A 25,471-nucleotide genomic window follows, 5' to 3' on the forward strand; every position below is an offset into this window, starting at 1 on the left:
AGGGAGCTTTTTTTTAGGGGAGACAAATTTTGGATGTTGTCTTAATGTTAATGAGTTGGTGGATAAGAAAATGAGATTAAGAGAAGAAGGAATAATCTCGAAAATTGATTTTGAAAAATCTTATGACCATGTAGATTGGAGTTTTTTGAACCATGCACTTGAAAAAAAAAAGTGTTTAGTTCGAAATGGAGTCTTAGATGAGGGGATGCTTGTCTTTGGCAAGTTTTGCGGTCTTAGTGAATGAAACAACCAAAGGTTGGGTTAAAGCATCTAGAAGCTTAAGACAACGAGATCCTCTTTCCCCTTTTCTTTTTACCATTATTACTGATGTTTTAAGTAGGTTGTTGCTAAGAGCGAAGGAGAGAGATTTATTTAAGGGGTTCCTAGTGGGCAGAAATAGGACTAGAGTGTCTCATTTACAATTTGTTGATGACACTATCTTTTTCTCAAGAGCTTCTATGGAAGATCTGCAAACTCTTAAGCTAATATTGCTAGTTTTGGGGCATTTGTTAGGGCTTAGGATCAATCTAAACAAAAGCATTATTTCTTGCATCAACACAAGTTAAGATCAAACCTCTAAGATAGTTTTGAGGCTTGAATGTACAGTTTCTAATTAGCCTTACCTGAGTCTTCCAATAGGGGGAAATATGAAATCAAGCTTACTTAGCGATCCAATGATTGATAGAATCTCTAGGAGATTGGATAGGTGGAAAAAAGTTTTTTTGTTCTTAGGGGGTTGAATAAATCTTATTTTTTAATTACCCTAATTTTTAATAATGATACTTTTGAAGTTTCATTTTAATTACCTCCTTACTAAAAAAACATGAGCATCACCTTCTTATCTATCATTTACCAAGTATGAGGTGTCAAAGAGCATGCAACCAAGTGTGATGTGCCAAAAGCATGTGACCAAGTATGAGGTGTCAAAAACACGCAACCAAGTATGTGGTGTTGAGAGCACGCAATCAAGTATAAGGTGTCAAATGCATGCAACCTAGAGGACACTAAGTCGCCTTCATCATGTGACACCTAATATGGCATAGTGACTCATCAAGCTGTTGTAGCTACTCAAGTACCTAGAAGGATCAAGTACGTGCCACATGTTATCCCTATGCAATAAGAAAGACACTAATCATTTCCCTTTAATTGGATGGAGATCCTTTTTCCTTATTTCTTTTTGCCATTGCAACTGATGTTTTAAGGAGAATGTTTTTTAGAGTGGCTTATTAGAGGGTTTCATATGGGTTAAAATAGGATTAAAGTGTCTCATTTACAATTGTAGATGACTTCATCTTTCCCTCTACAATTTCTTTGGAAGATGTGCAAAATCCCAAGCTAATATTACTAGTTTATGGGCGTTTATCAAGGCTTAGGATAAGAGCAAGATGAAGTGCAAAGTTGAAAGGATTATTGTGGAGAAAAAGTCCTTTCAGGTAGAGTTTGAAGGATTGAATGGCGGAACTTGGGTATCAATAACAGAAAGGAGCCGAGGTTTTGTAGTTTCAATAGGATTTGACATGGAGGAGCTAGAATAGTTGATGGAGCATTTGAAGAAAGTTATGGAGTTGGAGGCTTCCAAGGGTTTTGTACGAAAGATCAGGGGCAAGACTAAGACCCTCTTGATGGAGATATGCTTCAATAACAGAGGGCGGTTCATGAAAATTACAGAATTTGTTACAAAAAGGAAACCTTTATTTCTTGTCGTCTCGAGGGCGTCAAAGGGAAAGGGTGGGAAGATCTTAGGAAGGCGATCCTATCAGTGCAAGAGTATCCTGAACGAGTCGGAGGAGCTTCGAAGGAGAAGAATGATGATATCCGGATGAATAGGGACACTTTCAGAGGAGGAAGGTCATATGCAGAAGTGGTGGCAGAGGCTGGTTTTAGGACTGGAGGTACGCTGTCAACTGGAAAATGGGCCAGAGCTGTAATATGTGAAAGCCAAGAAAAAGTCCAAGATCGAACTCACGAAGGAAAAGCCATTGCGAGGATGATGGGTATGAAAGGAATGGTGTCCATAAATCCCATTTCCGCTTTCAAAGGGTGATTCTTTGTGAGTTCAACAAGAAGAGCGAAAAGGGTTCATGATCAGGGAAGACTTTTAGTGAAAGGAAGGACGATTCTGCTAAGGAAATGGTCGCCTAAGGAAAATATGGTGGTTCACGGAAAATTCAGGAGGGGTTGGTTAGTATTGAAAGGTCTCCCTTTCCACTTGTGGGATGAAGTTCAGTTGAATTTCATTTTGAAGAAATGGGAGAGGGTAACGAAGGTGGCAAAGGAAACTTTGAAGCTGGTGGACTTGACGAGGGCGAAGCTGTGGGTGGAGATGCTTCCAAATGTCGTGTTACCAGCGTTGCTTGAGGTGGAAGATGGGGACTGGTCTTATACAGTAGCAGTTTCAGTCACCGGAGAAGATGACGAAGCCGACGCTGTCACGTCCGAGATAACCCGTAGCAGGAACGAGTGGGTGAAATCGGGAGGTTGCGTCTCTCAGTCGTCAAAAGCTGTAGAAGGGCTACGAGGTAGTATTAGGGACAATGAGTGCTACAGAAAGAGGCGTTTTCCTCGGGCACGTCATCGGCAATCAAGGACAAGTTTAGTGAACAAAGGGGAGAATGGAGGGGGAAGGAGCAGCTTGGGCCCAGCAGAAGAAAATTTTATTGGGCCCGAGCATGAGATCTCTTTTAAAGCCCACACGGTAAGGGCCCAAAGTGGGATGAGGTATCGTGGGCTTCAAGATGGCCCAGAAGCTCCTCAAGCCCACCAGACTGCATCGGCTTCGTCTCCTTCTCCCCAGTGAGTTGTTTCCTCTGCAAAGGCGATCGCGATGCTCTGTCCAGGCGGTGCAAGGGCTGGTGTCGCGGCTTTCTTTGGAGAGGAAGGTCGGGCGGCCGTTGAGTTAAAGGCCCAATCCCTTCCCAACCCTAGTCCACTGTCAGACACCACCGTGGGCTGTAAGTTTATAGGCTCGTCAGGGTTGGGCCAAAACTTAGGAGAAACGAAGCCCTCTGGTATGGAAGTCTAGTCGCGAAGGGAAGAAATCTAAGCGAGGAAGGGGAAAGCCCCCGTGGTTCACATGAGAGATGCTACGCAGGAGGAAGAGACGGCAATTTCAAAGAAGACCTGGTCCACCCTCTTCCCTCCAAGCGTCGATCGACGACAGGGACATCGGTGTAGCAGTGAGCCTATTTTCACACGGGGTTCGTCGTCGTCAAGTGAAGATCGCAACATGGAAGAGGAGTTTGGGATGGGATTTCAGATGGAGCGAGGAATCAAAGTGAATCCTCTCTCTAGATGTCCTCTGTCGGGTAATCTTTCGAAGGAGGACACCTCGGCGAGCCGCGATGAAGTCAAAGAAGGGCTAACGGGACGAGTGGGGTTTGATCCTCGTGGCTCTTCAGACATGGTTTCACCTTCTAATTCAATAATCAGAGGTAAAGGACTCATCTTTGAGGGGATTTGCAAAATACCAGGAGCCAAAAACTTGGAGGTATGTCAGCCCTCTCCTTCTCATCCACCCGAGTCATCTTCTTTTCCTTCTTGTAGTCCGGATTCTCCTTTGACGAGACCCTCTGGTCCACATCTCCCCAATTCAGTCCCTCTTCCTCAGTCTCCTACGGAAAATCAAGTTATCTCAAAAAAAAATTATGAAAAAGGTGGTGTTGACTCTTTAAAATATGGTGACATCCCTGACCGTGTTAAAGAGGAGAACCAGTGTGCTTTATCTAACCAGATGACCGAGAGTTGTACCCCTAAGGAGTCTATCATCGGGTCGCATAAGGAGGATTCGGGTGATTTCCTTATTGATGACCTATCCCCCGGGAAAATGGCCAAAGTGCGAGAGGTTTTATGCTCTCTTAACATTAAGGTGTATTCCAGGAGGAAGAACAGAGGCCCCACAGGTTATTGAGACCTGATGGTTTTGGCTCGGAAGGTTAGGGTCTTTGTGTTTTCCCATGAAAATTATCAGCTGGAACGTTAGAGGTTTGGGTTCAAGGAATAAGCGTAGGATGGTTAAAGATTTTCTTAGGTCAGAGAATCCAGATGTTGTGATGATTCAGGAAACAAAAAAGGAGAATTGTGATAGAAGGTTTGTGGGTAGTGTCTAGACGATCAGAAATAAGGACTGGGTTGCTCTTCCGGCATCTGGGGCATCAGGTGGGATTTTGATCATCTGGGATTCAAAAAATCTGCGTAGTGAGGAGGTGGTAATAGGATCTTTCTCGGTCTCAGTCAAGTTCTCTTTGGACGGTTGTGGACCTCTTTGGATTTCCGCTGTTTATGGTCCAAACAGTCCCTCACTTAGGAAGGATTTTTGGGTGGAACTTTTTGACATATATGGATTAACTTATCCGCTATGGTGTGTGGGTGGTGATTTTAATGTCATAAGGAGAAGCTCGGAAAAAATGGGGGGTTCTAGTCTAACACCAAGCATGAGGGACTTTGATAGTTTTATTAGAGAATGTGAATTGCTTGACCCACCTCTTCGGAATGCATCATTCACTTGGTCAAATATGCAATAGTCTCCCGTGTGTAAGAGACTGGACCGTTTTCTCTACTCAAATGAGTGGGGGCTGCTCTTTCCCCAAGGCCTTCAAGAAGCCTTAATCAGAAGGACCTCGGATCACTGGCCAATTGTTATGGATACCAACCCGTTTATGTGGGGGCCAACACCTTTTAGGTTTGAGAATATGTGGTTACAACACCCAAATTTCAAGGAAAACTTTAGAGATTGGTAGAGTGGGTTTCAAGGAAACGGATGGGAAGGCCATAAGTTCATGAGGAGACTACAATATGTTAAAGCCAAATTGAAGGAGTGGAATAAGTTTTCTTTTGGAGAGCTTAAAGAAAAGAAAAAAAGTATTCTCAATGATTTAGCTAACTTTGATGCCATTGAGCAAGAAAGAGGTCTCAATTCTGATTTTTTAAGTCAAAGAGCCTCAAGAAAAGGGGAGCTAGAGGAATTAATATTGAGGGAGGAAATCCATTTGAGACAAAAAGCTAGGGTGAAATGGGTCAAGGAAGGGGATTGCAACTCTAAGTTTTATCATAAAGTGGCTAATGGCAGGCGAAATAGGAAATATATCAAGGAGTTGAAGAATGAGAGGGGCTTAGTGCTGAAGAATGCCGAGAGTATCACAAAGGAGATCTTACATTACTTTGAAAAGCTTTACACGAGTCCTACAAGAGAGTCTTGGGGTGTTGAAGGATTAGATTGGTCCCCTAATTCGGAAGAGAGTGCGTTAAGGTTAGACTCCTCTTTCACTGAAGAAGAGATTTCTAAGGCCATTTTTCAGTTGGATGGGGACAAGGCTCCGGGGCCTAATGGCTTTACTATTGCCGTATTGTTAGGATGTGATTAAGGAGGAGTTGGTGAGAGTGTTCGCAGAATTTCATAGGAGCGGAATTATCAATCAAAGCACTAATACCTCTTTCATTGTTCTATTACCCAAAAAGAGTTTGACAAAGAGAATATAAGACTTTAGACCCATTAGTTTGATCACTAGTCTCTACAAGATAATAGCCAAAGTGCTCTCAAGGCGCCTAAGAGGGGTTCTACATGAGACCATCCACTATTCTCAAGGCGTTTTTGTTCAAGGGAGACAAATATTGGACGCGGTTCTTATAGCGAATGAGATAGTGAACGAGAGAAGACAGTCAGGGGAGGAAGGCGTCGTATTCAAAATAGACTTTGAAAAGGCTTACGATCACGTGAAGTGGGATTTTTTGGATCATGTGTTAGAAAAGAAGGGGTTCAATCCTAGATAAAGGAAATGGATGAGTGGATGTTTATCCTCGGTATCGTATGCAATCTTGGTGAATGGTAGCGCTAAAGGGTGGGTTAAGGCATCAAGAGGATTAAGACAAGGCGACCCTTTATCCCCTTTTTTGTTTACTTTAGTCGCAGATGTACTGAGTAGGATGCTTATGAGAGCAGAGGAAAGAAATATGATGGAGGGTTTCAGGGTGGGTAGAAATAGAACTAGGGTTTCCCATTTGCAATTTGCTGATGATACCATATTCTTTTCTAACTCAAGGGAGGAAGAGCTGCAGACTCTGAAGAGTTTTTTGTTAGTGTTTGAGCACATTTCTGGGCTCAAGGTCAATCTTGACAAGAGTAGTATTTATGGCATCAATCTTGATCAGACTCATCTTTCAAGATTGGTTGTGATGCTTGATTGTAAGGCGTCCCGATGGCCTATTCTCTATCTAGGTCTCCCTTTGGGCGAGAACCCTAAGGCGTGTGGCTTTTGGGATCCAGTGATTGAGAGAATCTCAAGTAGATTAGATGGGTGGCAAAAGGCTTACTTATCCTTCGGGAGGAGGATAACTCTTATCCAATCTTGTCTTACCCATTTGCCATGTTACTTCCTTTCCTTATTTAAGATTCCCGCTTCAGTGACTGCAATAATCGAGAGGTTGCAAAGGGATTTTTTATGGTCAGGGGTTGGGGAAGGCAAAATGGATCATTTAGTGAGGTGGGATGTTGTGTGCAAACCGAAGACAATAGGGGGTTTGGGTTTTGGGAATATTTCTTGGAGGAATCTCGCTCTTCTAAGGAAATGGTTATGGAAGTATCCTAGAGAGGGTTCAGCTCTTTGGCATCAGGTCATTTTAAGCATTTATGGTTCACACTCTAATGGTTGGGATGCTAACACTTTAGTCAGATGGTCACATCGCTGTCCTTGGAAGGCTATTGCACAAGTCTTTCAGGGGTTTTCCTTGTTTACTCGGTATGTGGTAGGAAACGGGGAAAGAATTCAGTTCTGGGAAGATTTGTGGTGGGGGGACCAACCTTTGGGAACTCAATATCCAAGACTATTTAGAGTAGTCGTGGATAAAAACATTTCTATTTCTTCAGTTCTCGGCCCATCTCGTCCTTTCTCTTAGAATTTGAATTTCCGTCGTAACCTGTCAGATTCTGAGATTGAGGACTTAGAAGGCCTCATGCGGTCACTTGATGATTTGTATCTATCTCCTTCAGTCCCAGATGCCAGATTATGGCCATTATCCTCTTCAGGGCTTTTTTCAGTCAAATCCTTTTTTCTAGCATTATCTCAATCTTCTGGATCTCCTCAAGACTTTCCTTCAAAGTTCGTTTGGAATTCTCAAGTTCCTTTCAAAGTGAAGTCCTTTATCTGGTTAGTGGCACACAAGAAGGTGAATACTAATAACATGTTACAAGTGAGAAGACCCTACAAAGCCCTTAGTCCTGATATTTGTATTATGTGCATGAAGCATGGGGAATCGGCAGATCATCTTTTTCTTCATTGTTCCTTGACGATTGGGTTGTGGCACAGGTTATTTCAGTTAGCTAAGACGGATTGGGTTCCCCCAAGGAGCATATATGACATGATATCCATCAAATTTAAAGGCTTCGGTAATTCTAAGAGAGGGATAGTTTTGTGGCAAGTTGCGAGCATCGCTCTAATTCGGGTTGTGTGGTGGGAAAGAAACGCAAGGATTTTCGAGGATAAAGCAAGGAATTCAAAGTTCCTTTGAGACTCTATTGTTTTCCTTGCTTCCTTTTGGGCTTTCTGTTCCAAGGCATTTAAGGGGACTCCCCTTAATGTGATTCAACTGGATTGGATAACGGTGTGTACTCCATAAGGATTGGTCCTTAGCGGGAGTTTGTTTGTTTTATGTGTATTTTCCTGTAATTTAGTTGTCTTTGGTGGGAGGATTTCTCATCCTTCTTCTTGCACTTCTTTTTTCTATCAATATATCTTTGTGTCGTTTCCAATCAAAAAAAAAAAAAATTCCCTTTAATTGGCACCTAGTTAGGCCACACAACGAGTCACCTATACATTCACTTGCTTTAAGTTCTTATAAATCAGATGTTCACCAGCCAAGAAAGGAAAGGAAAGAAGTATTAAAAAGCTCCTATGGTAGTACTATTCCAAATGTTGGATCTTTGAGCTGCCATAACAAATGTTGTACAACAATTCCAATCTAAAAAGGTGAGTGATCTTATAATATATGATTTAAAATGGTTTCATAATTATATATCTCATGTTTAAAATGTTATATGTGTTCATTATTTTTTAAATATCATGAGATATGCTTTGAAAATGTGTTAGTCAAATACTGTGTTTATAACAAAAGTGTTCATTGTATCTCTGATATCTATATATGTATATATATAGTTAAGATGGTTTAGTGGTCATGAAAGGATGCGTATGGTTTAGGGAAACTTTGTCTAAGGAAGCTGAGTTTTAAGCGGAACCATTGTGACCTCTCTAGTCTTTCCTAGAAACTTACCTAGTATGTACTATTCACTAAAAATCACCGATACTATCATTATGGTACTTTACATTATTATTATGGATGTGATTGTTATATACGTTAGACCTATATCATGCCATAGAGATGGAAGGACACACCATAGTTGGTTGACTTTGTGATCTTTTGTGTTGAGAGATGAAGGGGCACTGGAGCAGTTTGTATGAGAAGCATGCCAAGAGATGTCAGGGCACTGGAGCAATTTGTATGAGAAGCATGCCGAGAGATGTCGAGGCACTGTATCTATATGACACCATGATATATGAGATATATGTCATCGGTGGATGCATATATGATATACGTCAATGGAGCAAGGGGCATTGTAGCAATGATATTGCATGATATTAGGATGTGTCGGGAGTTGGAGTGGCACTACAGCCATGGATTATGCATGTGTTTGATTGATTATACATCGGGTTGTTTGATGTTGTATGCCTATTTGATTGTTATACTATCTATTATCTACGTTGAGTGTTACATGCATGATGAAACTCCTTTCACTATTTTGGACTAACCATCCTAAAACCTACGTTATATGATCATTCATTGAGTTATACTCACTTTGTAGTTCCCTAAATTTTTCAAATGACGACTTAGTAGAACCAGATACTAAGCAACTTCCAGAGGATAGTCAACAAGGCATATAACCCTTGTTGCCCTTTTCTTTTTGTTTCTTTTTGGATAAGCTACTGACATGTAGCCATTTCCTTAGGTATGTACAAGTTTTTGGTCCCTTAAAGCCAAATTTTATGTACTCAAAACGTAGTATCTCAAAAGGGTAATAAATATATAGTTCCTTAATATGTTTCCTTATGCTGCTTTGACACCATATATCGGGTTACAAGTTAATTTCCTTTCATAGGATAGTATCTCCATCTCAGTCTTTAGACTAGAAATGAGATATTACCTTGCGTGGGTAGCACTTGCAAGGGTTGTGACAAATTCGGTCTTGTTTGTCTCACATCCCAAGCTATTTCTTATCCCTTTTCAAGATTCCAACATCAATAACAACAAGGATTGAAAAATCGCAAAAAGATTTTTTATGGTCGGGATTTGGGGAGGGTAAAAAGTGTCATTTTATTAGTTAGGATCAAGTGTGTAGGCCTAAATAGTTTGGTGAATTGGGGCTTAGAAATATTTCTCTGAGGAATCGTGCTTTATTAATGATATGGCTTTGGAGGTTTCGTAAGGAAAGTTATGCTCTTTGGAATCCATTTATTTTAAATATCTATGGGACACATCCTAATGGTAGGACGTTAATAATATTGTCAGATGATCACATTTGTAACCTTGGAAGGCCATTGTATATATTCTCTAGTTTTTTTTTTCACACACACTCACTCACTTTGTGGTGGGTGATAGGACTAGAATTCGTTTTTAGGAAGATTTGTGGTGGAGGGATCAACCTTTGCATTCATAATTTTCAAGACTTTATAAAGTCATCATAGCTAAAAATCTCTCCATTTCAGCTATTATTGGTTATGCCCCCTCTTTTTCTTGGAATATTGTTTTTCACCACAACTCAATTGATTCAAAGATTAAGGATCTTGAAAGACTTATAACTTTCCTTATCTACATACACTTGTTTCCATATGTCCCAGATGCAAAAGCATTGGCACTTTTCTGTTTGGATTTATTCTCATTAAAATCATTCTTCTTCTTGTCCAATATATCAAATTTAGTTTCTTTCCATCTAACTAAATTTTTATGCAAATCAAAAGTTTCACCTAAGGTCAAAGCATTTGCTCGGTTAGTGGCACACAAAGAGGTACATAACAATGACATGCTACAGTTGAGAAGACCCTTCAAAGTCCTTAGTCTTAATTAGTGCATCCAATGTAGGGAGAGTGGAAAGACAATTGACCATTTCTTTGATCAAGTTTGTGTATTTATGGGGAGGATTCTCCATCCTTCTCATGAACTCTTTATACATAATTAATACATCTCCTATTTCTCAATAAAAAATAAATAAATAAATAAAAAAGTGTATTAACAAGCATATATGCTAAAGAATGGGTCTAGACCTCAAGGGGTTTAAGATAGAGTGATTGACTCATCATTTCCTATAAGGGCAAATGTGTTAAGCAAATTGATGTTATGAGTGGAGGAATGGAATTTTTAGGGCTTCTTATGGGATAGAAATCAGATAAGGATGACTCATTTATAGCTCATTAATGACACAATTTTCTTCTCAAGAGCTAATTCAAATGACAAAGTATTAAATTAATTTTATTAGTGTTTGAACATTTGAGGATTGACAATAAATCTAGACCTTCTTGGGATTAATGAGTCAAGATATAGTCTTAGAATTGGCTTCTTCTTCATAATGCAATGTTTCCTATTAATCCATGTGCATTATTGTCTTTTTATCGATGGGTTGGGGGAATCCTAGAGTTCTCTTTTTGGGATCCAATATTTGATAGGGTTTTTATGGTTAGATGGCTTAAAAAAAGCCTACATGTCATTAGATGGTAGAATAACTTTGGTACAGTCATGCTTATCCCATGTTTGCTCTCATTTTCTTTCTATTTTGAAGTCTTCTATTAAAGTGGCACATAGGATTGAGGGATTAAAGAATGACATTTATGATCAAGTGAGGGGAAAAGGAAAGAAATCACCTTGTTTGATGGTAAAAGTGTGTAAGCAAAAAAGTGAAAGAGGGAGGAGGAAATACCTTTGAGGCATAGTTGTTAACTCATAAAACGCGTCATATATTGTGTTTTTATTTTTCTATATCGTGCATATTGTATCATGTATCATAAATTTCTTTTTATAGTGAAAAATAAGTAGAAAAAATATGTATATGTGTGTTTATCTATTGAAAATATGAAGTGTAGAATAATATATAACAAATTTTATGGAAGATAGTAGGATCAAAAGAGTTAAACCATACCATATTATATCATAAGAAAACATTGAATGTTAAGAGTTTTTATAAGTTCAAATTAACAAAATATGACTATAACATATAGATTCAACACATAATCCACTAAAATAAACTTCTTCAATTGCTAGCTATGATTTTTATTTCCAAATTCTAACTAGACATATGTACTTATTGTGTTGTTCATAGATATATATATCTTTATTTATCATCTTCAAAGTTCCAAATTTTCAGGTTTGTCATCATTCCTTTTCCACCAAAAGAGAAATTTAAAAAATCTAATATATTAAGTAAAAAATTGTATTCACTAATCACCATCATTTTCATTGTCAATATTCAAACCATTCAAATGAAATAAGATTATTTTATCTATCTTTCCTTTTTATCATCAATTTTTAATCTTTTAGTACATTTTAAACAATTAATATAATAATTCTTTTAACAAAAAAATTAATTTGATTTTTCTTAAAAATTATAGAAAATAGTTGAAGATGTATGTATCATCATTGTATCATAATATCATGTATTCTATCATATATGTATTGCACGATACACTTCAAAATAAGATATAAATTGCGATACATATCGATTTCTATAAATAAATAAAAAATGAATTATATTGTTGTATCGTAAATTTTTAACAACTATGCTTTGAGGTTCAAAGCCTATTAGTGAAGTACTTATGGAGATTTCCTAGGAACAAAATATTTTGAGCATTTATGGGTAACACTCTAGTAGATGGAATGTCACTGTGACTTCTAATTGTAACCAAGTTCTAGCTATTGATCAAATTGATGCAATCTTCTTTCAAAGCAAGGATTTCACATTTTTCTATTTACTTAATTATTCCATGGCAATGAAGTGTTTGTTCTTAACAAAAAGAAAAATAGATAAATAAAAAGTATCTAGACCAATATTTTACCTAGGAATGATTTCTTATGTTACCTAGATGTTGTTAAGTTAATTATAAGTATTTCTTTTTTTTTTCTTTTTTTTTCTTACCAAAAAAGGGGATCACTACCCTCCCATGGTACAATGATTTCCATGAAGCAAACTCTTCCACCCAAATTTAATTGTTCATTTCCTTTCTTGTTTATACATTTAAAGATGACTAAAGTTTTTTATGGTTTCAATATCCAAAATCTACACGAGCATGCAATTGTATTTGTACATGATGAGTTCCTTTCAGCATAAATATCTTACAAGGTTTGACAGCCCTCAATGGTTTCAATATCCATATTCCACACAAATATGCAGTTTTAGTTTTACATAAATTATTTCTTTTGGATTAGTTGAAGACTGGTTTTAGCATTTTCTATATTAAGCCATCCGTTAATGGTTAAACTGATTAGAACTAAGAAAGAGTGTTAAAAGTTTAGAACATTTTTGTGGTTTTTATGAATTAATGCGCTGAAAAATTGTACTTTTTTATAGTTAAATCAAAATTAAAATTAGAAGGCACTTAAAAGGGGCAAACCAAGGCACCCAACATGTATACATGGATCACTCAAAACACAAAAAATAAAATAAAAGAGAAAAAGGCATCCTCCATCTTAAAGACAGCTCAAAGCATTAACAAACTATTCATCCCATTTCCAAAGGCTCTTCCTAACCATTCAAATAAAAAATTCATAAAAACATTTTTCAATAGCAATCGTGTCCACTCTAAGCCATGATAATTTCTTCTATTTTGTTCATTTCATAAGCACCAAAATAAGCATAGCAGAGTCTTTCAAAGCAGACACTGTTTTCAATTTGATCCAGTTTCCCTACAGGGATAATTTCACCGCAGTCAACTCACTCTCCCAAACAAACTCTGAAGCTAAGGCTTCCACTAGGTCCACTTCCCCCACACAAAATATTTCACTTTTTCCCCATCAGTGTCTGCATATTTATGATATTGATATATATATATGTTTGCTTATCTTAGTATTTTTCATGGAATTAATTATGTATTGCTTTGCTGTTGATTACATGTGTTTTATATGTGCATGCCTATTCTTTTCTAACTGCTTTAGGTACAAACATAAGTTACAATACACAAAAAGAGAGAACAGAAAATGATGTTATGTGATGTAGCATACAACTAAGATAATAGAAAATAAAAGAAAATCAATGTATAGATACACTTCAAAATCTTGCAAAAAGAATTTCAAGATCAAGCAAGAGCACAACAAGGCAATTATGCTTCCACTCATCCAAGAACTCAAATTATAAAATAAAATAAAATAAAAAATCCAACCAAGAAAAATCAAATTCAATAAGTAGAAGCAGTTAGGGTGATGAGATTTTATCGTAATGCATTACACTGCAACAAAATCCAATAGGAACCCTCATTTTACAGGATAGTACATTTCTTGTTCAGTAGAAGAAAGGAATAACAAGCATAGAATTATCAATGAGTAACAAACTGCTTTAGTTGGAGAGATACCTAACCTTAAACTAGGGTCACTCATGCAAGGTGTGAAGAACCAACCTTGAGTGCAACTGTATCCAGAGTAGATTATCTGAAACAACATAAGGATCAGCAGAAATATTGTCTGTAAGTTCTAGGGTTATCAATTTCTTTCATTGGAACGTGATAATCAATCATTAAAATTGCGTATCAGATATATTATGGTGTAAAACAGGCCTATCATCACCTACATGTAATAATATTGTAGGTGCTCAATAATATTGAGAACCAGTGTTCAAGTGTTGTATGGCCTACTGCATCACCTACTCCCTAGGCAGAAAAGGACAATTATATCTAGGCGTGACTGAGGAATCCCATCAATCCAAGCTACTTCCTTTGATTAGTTGCCTTCTTAACAAGTTCCTCCCTAATTTGCATCCCTTCCCCATTGCAATCTCCCGTAATCATGCAGAAGTTAAGGCTAGAAGAGATCTATAACTAGTTGTGGCAGTCTTATGCAAGGGGAAGGAACAATTTTATCAATTAACCTAGAATAATTTAAAATTTCTACAACCTGTTCCTATCCAATATAACTGTAAACAAGTCAAAAGGAAATTTGCTACAGGTTTCATGGTCATGAACTTTTGTTGCAATAAAGTAGCTCGACATATACTAATATACACATATATCTTCATATGCGATGCTCCCAAGCACATAGTTCTGTCATGCCTAGGTTCTATTTGATATTGGCATGTTGTTCCTCTTCTATTCTTGGATAAGGAGTGGTTCATATCATTTTGTCATCTTCTTTTATACTTTGCATCCATCCAAATTTTTATTAATTTCTTATCTATTAGTCAGCTTGCCAAATAATGTAATTGTGCGGCTATTTTATTTTCCTTCTCATTGTATTTTTATGTCCCCGCACAAAGAGGATGATTAGTGAGGGACTTAAACAAGATGCACTCTACTATCTTGACAGTCAGCCTATCCATCAGTCTCATGGTAGGAAGATGTCAGATGTTGCTTCTTTTTCTTTGCTAATTACTCTTCTTCAATGGCCTTACAAATTGAACCATGCTTCTTTTTTTGCAATTATTCCTTAAGAGCATCTACAAAGTCTTTCATTAAGCTTGAGTATGAGTTTTTGGAACTTGGCAAACATCACATGTTATCTTTCCCATCTAAGTTTAATAATAGAAGTCTTAGGTGGTGTTTGTTTTTTTGGCTTTTTGCTGAAAACCATTTAGTTTTAGAATTTAGGTTGTTTGTTTTTTTACTTTTTCATGACTTATTATAAACTTTTTACTAAATAGAAAAAGCCAAAATATGTGGCTTTTTCTAAATAGAAAAAATAACACAATAGTTTTTTTTACTTTTTAATACTTAATAGAAATAAAATACTACAAAAACAAACAACCTAATATTTAATACTATTAAGTATTAAGGTTCTATTTAGAATTAAGTAAAAAAACAAACACCACCTTAATGTTTTTGCTTTAATTTAGTCATGTTTAGGTTTTGTATCCTATTTCTAATGTTTAGCATTTTGTTAGTTTTATTGACAATTATTCTCTCAAGTCACTTAAATATTATTTCTAAAGAAAGGTTAGAAGTGCATCATGTATTAAACTCTTCTATAAAAAAAAATAAAAATAAAATAAAAAAATAGATTGTTGTTTTAATTGGTATCCTTCAATTTGATGATGCACTTGAATATAATGATTATTTTATTTCCTCTTTTTGTGCTAAAAAAGGAATTATCCATGAATTCTCATTTGTAACACCCAAACAAAGTTCTTAAAAAAAAAAAAAATCACTCTTGCTCCTAGTGTTTTTAGGTGTTCACCTTGTTTATAATTTTTCTCCAAATAAAGACAAGTTTGATCATTGATCCATCAAATGTATATTTACTTGGTACTTTAAAACTCAAAACTATTTTTATTATTGTTGATATAATTTCTTTGAGTCTATCCCTTATTTTCTTTTTTATTTTTTATTTTTATGAGAAACAACAATATAATATATTAAGGTAAGTAAGAATAAGTACAATAGAAGGATGAGAAAGCCTCCAAAACTACACAAAAAATATGTAGGAACCTCCAAAGTATCAAGTAAATCTATACAACTATGAGGTGCCACAATCCATGTGGAAATATACAAAAAGCAATCAATCCTTGCTAGCCCATAGTCAAGTTGAATCGTACTTAGGGAATACCCTTAAAAGTTGTGGTACAAGAGGGACCTAAAAGGAGGCTAAGAAAATGAATAATATCCCAAAGACCCTCTAAAGTTCTCGTCTTGTCCTCAAAAAGCCTAGTGTTTCTTTCCCACCACACAACCCATATCAAAGTAAGACAAGCGAACTACCACAACACCTTGACTCTAATGGTACTTCCCAATCCTTTATATGAGATGATCATCATGTTATATATACTCCTAGGAGGAACCCGATCCAAATGAGCCAATCTGAATAGTTTATGTTATAGCCCCAAAGTCAAAGGACTATGTAAGAAAAAATGATCTATCATTTTATCAGTCTCCATGCACAACAAACAAACATCAAGACTAAGAACTTTGTACGGTCTTCTCATCTGTGGCATGTCATTAGTGTTTACCTTCTAGTATGCCACTAACCAAGCAAAGGACTTGACCTTCAATCAGGCTTGTGATTTCCAAACAAAATCAGTAGGGAGTAATGGAATTGGATCAGTATGGTTGCACAAGACTAAAAAGAACAAATTTTACTATAAATAAACTTGAAGAAGATAAGGACCAAACTTTTGCATCAAGAACAAATGGGGATAAGTGCCAAAAAGAAAGAGAGGACACGAGTCTTTCAAAATCTCCTAACTCAAAATCAGAAAAATTGCAACGAAAGTTTAAATTCCAAGAGAAAGTATTAATGGACCCAAAAACTGATGAAATAGTACTATTTTTTAGTTGTGAAAATTCTAAATAGACTTGGAAATTGATAACATAAAGGTTGATCCCTCCACCACAAGTCTTCCAATCATTGGCTATGAGCACAGTGACCAATATTTTTCTTCCTTGAACAAAAGCTCCTTATGTAATATGGATAGTTTCATAAAGAACACCTCGTAACCACCTTAATAAGACTTTGGTTATAATGAACAAGTGACCAAGCTAATAGATCTAAAATTGGAAATCCGGTTTGACTCTTTTTGGGCACTAGAGCAATGAAGGTGACATTTGTACTCTAATTAACTACCTCGCTTTTGTGAAATTCTGAAAACACTTTCACTAAATTCTCTTTAGCCACATCCTAACATTCTTAGAACACAAAATGGTGAAACCATCAGGCCTGGGAGCTCTGTCCTTATCTAACTAGAAAATGGCTTGAAAAATCTCCTTTAGTAAAGGGATGTTCCAACCAAGAAGCACTCTCTATTGAAATGGGTGACCAATCTAAACCTTGTAACCTCCAAGAGCCTTCAAGGGAACTTGCATATAGCTTTCCAAAAAAATGCAAGATCTCTGCTAAAATACTGTCAATGTTATCTAGAATTACTCCTTCATTCTCTAAGACCTTAATATACTCTTGACACATCACCCTAAATTTTTGCCTCCAATGCACCTCTTCCCTTAACAATAGCTCCTCCAAATCCCCTTTTCAAAAGGCCCTCCGCTCTAAAAGCTTAGGAGAAAGGTACTGATGTAGGACAACCCTAGGATGGTTGCCTACACTCAAGGGTAGGTGGGCTAGGGTTTTATTCTTGGGGTGTAAGGAGACGAACAAGGAATAAATTTTATGGTAGAGAAAATTATAAGATAAGAAATAGAGAGAAAGAAGAAACAATGAAGAAAAGATGAAAAAACCTTAGAGTCTCACTAAGGCCTTCTAGGAGTCTCACCTAGAAGAAAATCAATGGAGTCTCATCATTGAGGGTTGCAACCTTGCAATGAAAGAAAATATAATATTATTCATCAAATTCATTCCTTTGATTTACATTGATTAGCCTATTTATAAGCTTCTCTAAGAAATCCAAAGTCTACTAGGACTCTAATAACCTATTAGGATTCTAATTCTAATTATAACATCCAAAGTCTACTAGGATTCTAATAACCTATCATGACTCAAATTCTAATTATATTATAACTCAACTAGCTAATCCTAATTGATTCCAACAAATATTAATCCTAACTTAATTCCGAGTAATATTAATCCTACTTTAATTACAACTAATACTAATTCCCTTTCTTGATATATATCTTGAAGATTCATCCTCATCAGGTACCCTTGTTCGATAGCATCAATGCTAGCAATATCATTAAGGATGCTCTTCTTCTCCTTATTCCATTCTTTCAGTTTGGATTTGACAAGTTGCAACTTTCTCATGAACTTATGCCCTTCCCAACCATCTCTCCAGAAATCTCTCCACCAAGTACTAAAACTATCTTTGAAATCTGAATGGAGCAACCACATTTTTTATTTTTTTTTTATAAGTAGTGAATGGAGCAACCACATGTTCTCATATCTAAATAGAATAGGTCCCTACTTGAATGGATTGGTGTCTAAGGCAATTGGGCAATGATCTAACGTTAATCTTTTTTTTTTTTGATAGGAAACGACAAAGGAATATATTGATAAAAAGAAGGTACAAATAGAAGGATGAGGAATCCTCCCAACAAAGAAAAACAAGATTACAAGTAAACAAATATAAGAAAGTACAAAAAGGGAAAGTAGACACTCTAGTTACACGCCGCTAACCAATCAAGTTGTAATATGTTACGAGGAATCCCCTTAAAAACCTTAGAACAAAAAGCCCAAAAAGAAGTAAGAAAACAAATAGAATCCCAAAGATACTCGGCATTCCTTGCTTTGTCCTAAAAAATCCTTGCATTTCTTTCCCACCACACCACCCACATTAACGCGATGCACGCGTTTTGCCATAAGACAATCCCTCTCTTGGAAGATCCAAAACCATTAACCAGGTATAGGAAAATTTTGCTATTTAAGTATAGAAATCTATCCAATCTCTTACACACTGAGACATCTTGCATATTTAACCAGGTATAGGAAGCATTCCGTAAAGGGGGATCAATTAACTCACAATCTCTTATAAAGCCATCAAAATCTCTCATATTAGGTGTTAACCTAAAACCGCCCAATTTTTTTGAAACTCTCATGACATTAAAATCTCTTCTCGCACACCAATTCAAGAAGGTTAAACAAAAAAGATCCAAAAGCTACAACCAAAAATCTTTCCTAAGAATGGTGTTGTTTGGACCATAAACAAAAGTAAGCTAGAAAAACCCATCCCTTTACCACTTGAGCCATGCCTCAAGGGCTGGTCAAGCATTAAAATCCTACCATATAAAGCTTCCCAAGTAAAGAAGCTCATATTTGTAGAAACCCAAGGATTCCACACTAGGCTTTAAGGGAAAGCCTCGCCTCTTCCCCAAGATAATGAAGAGTAAAAGGATTTAATAGAGAATTTGCCGCACTTTGTTTCTTTCCAACCTAATTATCCATTTCATCCCTTGTAATTGAGGTTGATTTTAGTCTTCTAAAAAGATAGCCACTTCGAATTCCCAATCATGTAATTGACTATGAAAATGAGGATTCCACAAGCCCCCTTCCTCCACTTGCTCCCATAATTCTACAATTCAAGCATCTTTTTCAACAACCATACGAAAGAGAGCCAAGAAGGATTCATCCATAGAACTATCCTCACACCATCTTTCCAAAATTTTACCCTCCTTTCATTATTAGACTATAAAGTGAGATCTAATTTTAAAGATCTCTGACGTGTTTCTGAAAGCCTTCCACAACCCCACCCATAGTCCCCCCTCGTCACTCTTGAACGCCATTCCCCTTCATTGGTCCCAAAATTTCTAACTATAACTTGTTTCCAAAGGAATTCTCTCTTTGAAGCAAATCTCTAGCACCATATACTAAGGTGAGCCTTGTTTAGAGTGTGCAAAGATCTTATGCCAAGACCACCATTATTTTTGTCCAATTGGACCATAGACCAACTAACCGAGGTTTTTTCTGTAACATCCCCCCACCCAACAACAATAGCAAACATCACTTCCTCCCTCCACCCCATAACAGGAGAAAAATCCTTTTTCACTCTTTCTATTTTATTAATGGTAATATACCTAGTAGTAGATAAAAAATAAAACTTGAAACAAAATAAGAACTTACACGTATATGCATAGAAAAGGTTGTGAATGCAATTAAGGAACTGTAATCTAAATCATAACTCTTCCCGAGTTGAGTGCATTAGTAAGGAAATTACGAACATGGTATAAAACTCAAAAAAGTAAAGAGATCCAATCAGACCTTATTTGAAATTGGACCTTGTGCAAGGTAAGGTCTTTCATTCCGTAAATGATGAAAGCCATAGGCAACTTGAGCATCCATGCCTGTGAAACCAAACAATTAAAATAAGAAGCTTAACAAAAAAAGATAAAAATTATTATAATAAGCTAGGAACAAAAATTTTCCAACAAATCTTTCAACTAAAATCTATATTTCCATTTATTATTTATATTCTTCATGATTTACTAGTTGTTTTCTACATATCACAGATATTTCTGTTTCAATGGAAGAATGGAACATTCGTTTTTTTTTTTATAGGTTTCATTGGAAGAATGGAAAATGATGGACACACTGGACCCTAAGTAATTGGGATGAGACTTGTTGGATCAACTTCAATCTTTTAGGCCTAAATCAAAGTTCCAAAATTATTTGAAAGGAAAAATATATTGTCACTAGGGTGACCAACCCCTACATTATAGAACAAAATTGGGCAGCCAAACTCTTCTTAATTACATAGAATAGATTCAATTCATTTAACAAAAATGGGCACTGATGAACCAAATCAGGGACTGAGTTGACAAACATAAGCATTGCTTTTGTTAAACCTTTCTTTAATTGCAGTCTAGAAGTTAGAGGCTCCACCAAGATTTAAAGTTCAAACTCATGTAGCAAGTTTAAATGGTATGTTTTAAAATCATTCTAAATAATTAAAATGACACTTTGCATGTAATAAATACACCTAATCGACATCCAATATACAGATGAAGCATGCACAATTTATAAGTCAAAGAACAAACCTATGGAAAAGTAATTATAAAAGACTCCCTCATAGCAAGTCACTTTCTCAGGTAACTGACTCTCTACATCCAAACCCTGCAAAGCTCCAAGAAAGTTTTAACTTCTGCATCAATTCCAATAATAAATTTACAGAACTTTCACTTTATAAATTAAAATATTGCACATAATATTTACAGGAAAAAAAAAAAAAACCCGAAAGTTTGATAAGTAATAGTTCCAACTAGCAACTAACTTTCTACATGACACCCTCAGCACCAGAATTATATTGTTGATTTGCAGTTTACCAACCACAGTAGAATCATTGTGAGGTCACTTAGTCACTCTCCCCTCATGTTATAATGTGATAAAAAACTTAGCCAAAATGCTAAAGCAAGTCTCATTCACCTGCCAACTTAAAGTGTTAACCAAATAGACAAGTCAATATGTCAACCACCAAGTAGACTTTTGACTGCTATTTCAGTTTGAATATGCTCCCTAATAAAAGCCAGAATATAACTTAACAGCATCAACATGACTATTACTAAGAATACCACATAGACAAGTCAGTCTTGGAGTGCCAAGGGCAGTCCAACCACAGTTCAACCTAAATCCATTTCCTTACCAAAAGATTCAATTTTTTAAGAAACCTCCACCATGCCTCAACAATTCATTACTAACCTTCTTCATCCCTAGGGCAAGGAGTAACAGGAAATTTACAAAGCATTATAGTGAAAACTACTAGAATAGACAACTTAAATCTTAAATTCAAAGGCAAATGGAAGTGTAAAAATGGGAACTGTAATAATTCGAGAAAATATTATAGGACTCCCTCCAATAACTTGCTAACAAAAATAGATCCCCCTTCCAATAGAACCACAGCAACAGCCTTCATGTAAATAAATAAATGCATTTGAAATTCGATAAAATTTTGTATCTCACATGCAGATTGTTAAACATTTACTATAATAAGTTTCTCAAGAAAATATCTCTAGGAGTAAGATCAACAGTATGAAGGGGGAAAGAAACAAAATACAAAGAAATGATCCAAGGAATAATATCAACAAAACCAAAGTTTGGCTGACATAAAGCATAATAAGTTAATCGAATACTGAAAAAATATGATCCACAATCTGCTGATAACCAATGTATTAAAACAAAAGCATGTGCCATTGCAGAAAACAAAATAAGTCCTGCTTGAAAACTTTGTTGGTGAAATTGTATTCCACAAGGGAGAAATTAAACAATTAAAAAAAAAAAAAAGTAGCCCTGAAAATGCAGATAGTAGTGACTAAAATGGGGAAATGCAAAGTAGCTATACACAAAACCTGATCAAGAGCACATTCTTCTGTAGGCTTCAGAGAATGGGGCGGATCCACAATTACACCTGGTGGCATTGATATCAGAACATGCCAACTGCATCATCATCAAAGTAATTTTTCACGAAACTACTAAGTTGCATCAATAAGCCAAAGGCAAAATGGTAGTACAAGCACAAAGGGCAATTAATATTGAAGAAATACCCTGCCAAAGTGGATAATATATAAACAAATTGAATACTGTACATGCATCAGAGACAGAAACTTTTTAACATAAAAAGAACCATCAAATCTTTTAGAAAATATACAAGATATCATTTTGACAATCAAAGATACAAAAGGATTAAATCTTCCATATGGGAAAAACCTAGAGCCGCTTTTTGCATACATTCGTGTGAGTGCTTTAGTTAAGTTAGCAATTCAGGGGGGAAATTCTTAAGTGTACTTCCTACTCTGGGTCTTCGAAATCCTCCCTTGGACTACTTGCCTAATGAAGATCATGGTGTTGAAAGCACTTAGAGTCCAAGATAAGTAGTTGAGGTAGTACCTATAAAAAAAAGTAGTTAAGGTAGTGGATAGACAGAAAAGAATCAACCGGGTTTTTTCAAACTAAGATTATCTTTGTTACTTTTTGAAAAACAAGCTTCAGGAGTCATTGTGTAACTGTTTTTGGCTGTGTATTTTTGTGCCCTGTTTCAGGAATGATCAAGCTTTAAGTTTGATCAATTAATATTCTAGGCTATGTTAAATTTCAGCCATTGAATTGGCTCTACCCTCAATATTTCAACCCCAATTTCCATTTTAAGCTTGGGGGAAATTTGGCCAGCCGTCACACACTCCATTGAGCTCCTTTTCCATTCTAAATCAGGATGTGTTTATTTCAAAAGAAAAGTTTACCCATTTTAAACTTCAAAACAGTTTTTTGATGGGTCTTTTCTCTTAAAAATGAGCTGATCCATTAAGGTTTTCTATCCATCTCTCTTTGTTACCCTCGTTCTCCTGGTATGAACATTTGAAATAAAAGAAGAAAGGCCCAAATTAGGGTTTCCAGTCTCCAAACTTGTTACTGCCAAAGGAGGAGAAGAGGAGAAGAAGAAGAGAGGAAGGAGGAAGAAGGGCATACTTGGGTTGCTCGGAGTCTCACACCTCACATTCCTTCACTTAGTGATTTTTTTTTTCATGGCTTACCATTTGTATTTCTCATTTATAATTTTACATTTCTTTTTTAGATCTCATTTATTTCATTTATCTTTATCATACTAGATAATGATATCTATATTTATTGTGATAATTATATAATGATAGTATTAACATTCTCTTTTTTAAAAAAAAAAAAAAAACTGAATACATTGTGATTTATTTTTATTTTATTTATTATCTATAATCCATTTATTGTGATAATTAAATAACAATACTTTGATGGTTTATAAGCTTGGAACTCTTTTTTTGTATTTTTTTGTAGATTAGATTGAAAGTTTGGATAATATTTGATGATAAATGTACCTAGGACAGATGGTTGCATATTAGGATTTATTGTATCATATAAAAGTATATATGTGACTTAGGTTGCACCTCATTTTGCTAAAACCAGCACCCCTGGGTTGTGCCTTGGACCTAGGCTCCCAAATGACCGTGCACCTTGTACCTTTTAAAACTATGAGTAATAAGTCAAAATAAGCAACTTTTTCTAAATCTCAAACATCTCTTGCCTTAGTAACACATCTCCTTCCTTTATTTCTCTCTTATTATGTGCTTAATACTAATGAAAATAATTATATATTAATTTAGAAAAAAAAATTAAATTTGTTTTAGCAATATAAAAATTAGATAATAACTTTCAAGTCAACAACTTAGGCAAAATTAACTTAAAATATCTTAAGTCATTAAATATTAAGATTTACTAAATTCCCACTTTTTTTTAAGTGCTTTTATATAGGCAAAAAATGAAGACCATTAGACCAATCATTCAATGATTCCATCTTACTAATCATTACTCAAAACCCGCTCAATTTCAAAATGGGCAATACAAGGTGCTAGCCAATAGGATGAAGGGGGTGTTAGCTAAGGTGATTTCCAAGGCCCAAAATGCTTTTGTGGAGGGTAGGCAAATATTGGATGCAGTGCTCATTGCGAATGAAGTAATAGACTCGATCTTCAAAAGCAATGGAGTGGCGATTATTTGTAAGCTGGACATTGAGAAAGCCTATTATCATGTAGAGTGGTCGTTCTTGCTTATGGTTATGGAGAAAATAGGGTTTGAGGAGAAGTGGTTAAAATGGATAAAGTGATGTTTATCCACAGCCAGTTTTCCGTTTTGGTCAATGGAACACCGTCGGGTTTTTTTCAAAGCTCTAGGGGTCTAAGGCAAGGAGACCCGCTTTCACCTTACCTTTTTGTGATAGCAATGGAGGCCCTCAGCTGTCTAATGAGGAGATCAGTTTGTGGTGGTTTTTTATGAGCTTGTCAAGTGTGAGGGAGAGGTAGGGAAGGGGTTGAGGTCTCTCACCTGCTGTTTGCTGATGACACTGATTTTTTGTGATGCGTGGGAGGAGCAAATGATGTTTTTGTGCTAGTTGTTGATGTGGTTTGAGGCAATCTCTGGTTGGAAGGTTGCCGATCCCGATGGGTAAGGTGGAGAATGTGGATGATTTAGCAGGCGAGCTGGGCTGCAAGGTGGGTAGTTTCTTGTCTACCAACTTAGGAATGCCTTTGGGGGCTTCTTTTAACTCCGTGGCAGCTTGGGATGGTATTGAGGAAAGATTCCACAAAAGGTTGGCTATGTGGAAGCGTCAATATATCTCTAAGGAAGGGAGAATTACCTTGATTTGCAGCTCCTTGTCCAACCTCCCTATTTACTTTTTGTCCATCCTCCATCTGCCAAGAGTGATTAGAATGAGATTGGAGAGGATTCAAAGGGACTTTCTGTGGAGAGGTAGGGCTCTTGAGCGAAAACCTCATTTAGTAAGGTGGTCGACAGTTTGCTTAGATAAAAGTAAAAGGGGGTTGGGAATTAAGAGCCTTGCTACGCTCAACAAGGCTCTCCTTGGCAAATGGATGTGGCGTTTTGCAAACAAAAGAGAGGCTTTTTGGAACCAAGTTATAAGGAGGAAATATGGGGAGGATCGAGGTGGGTGGCTATCCCGTGAGGTTAGGGAGGGACATGGAGTAGGGTTGTGGAAAGCAATAAGGAATTTTGGCCACCTTGTTAGCTCTAGAATTTCTTTTGTGGTGGGTAATGGCTAAAGGGTGAGCTTTTAGAAGGATAAATGGTGTGGAACCTCACCGTTGTGCGACTCTTTTCCCTCCTTATTTGCGTTAGCTGCAGCCAAAGAGGCTTGGGTGAGTGATTTATGGACTGTTTCAGCAAGTGGGGAAATGGGGGGGAGTTGAAATCCTCGGTTTACCAGGCGTTTCAATGATTGGAAGTTGGATGAGGTGGAGAACCTGTTGGGGTCTTTATGCGAGGAAAGAGTGATGTTGGATGAAGAGGATAGGGTGAGGTGGTCGGTGTCCAAAGATGGTAAGTTTTC

At 36.5% G+C, this 25,471-nt stretch overlaps 1 protein-coding gene across 2 annotated transcripts in view; it reads right to left on the reverse strand.

Moving 5' to 3' along the window:
* LOC117924673 (diacylglycerol kinase 3-like) overlaps positions 1-25,471 on the reverse strand; it is a 61,009-nt gene that overhangs the window by 23,439 nt on the left and 12,099 nt on the right. For both annotated transcript variants that reach the window (XM_034843373.1, XM_034843374.1), the window contains exons 5-8: positions 21,951-22,038; positions 20,646-20,721; positions 19,870-19,952; positions 13,601-13,671 (exon numbers count right to left, since the gene is read on the reverse strand). In XM_034843373.1, the coding sequence (XP_034699264.1) occupies positions 13,601-13,671; positions 19,870-19,952; positions 20,646-20,721; positions 21,951-22,038 (318 nt within the window). The remainder of the gene's footprint in view (positions 1-13,600; positions 13,672-19,869; positions 19,953-20,645; positions 20,722-21,950; positions 22,039-25,471) is intronic.

This window comes from Vitis riparia, chromosome 11 (assembly GCF_004353265.1).
Source record: "Vitis riparia cultivar Riparia Gloire de Montpellier isolate 1030 chromosome 11, EGFV_Vit.rip_1.0, whole genome shotgun sequence".
NCBI lineage: Eukaryota > Viridiplantae > Streptophyta > Magnoliopsida > Vitales > Vitaceae > Vitis > Vitis riparia.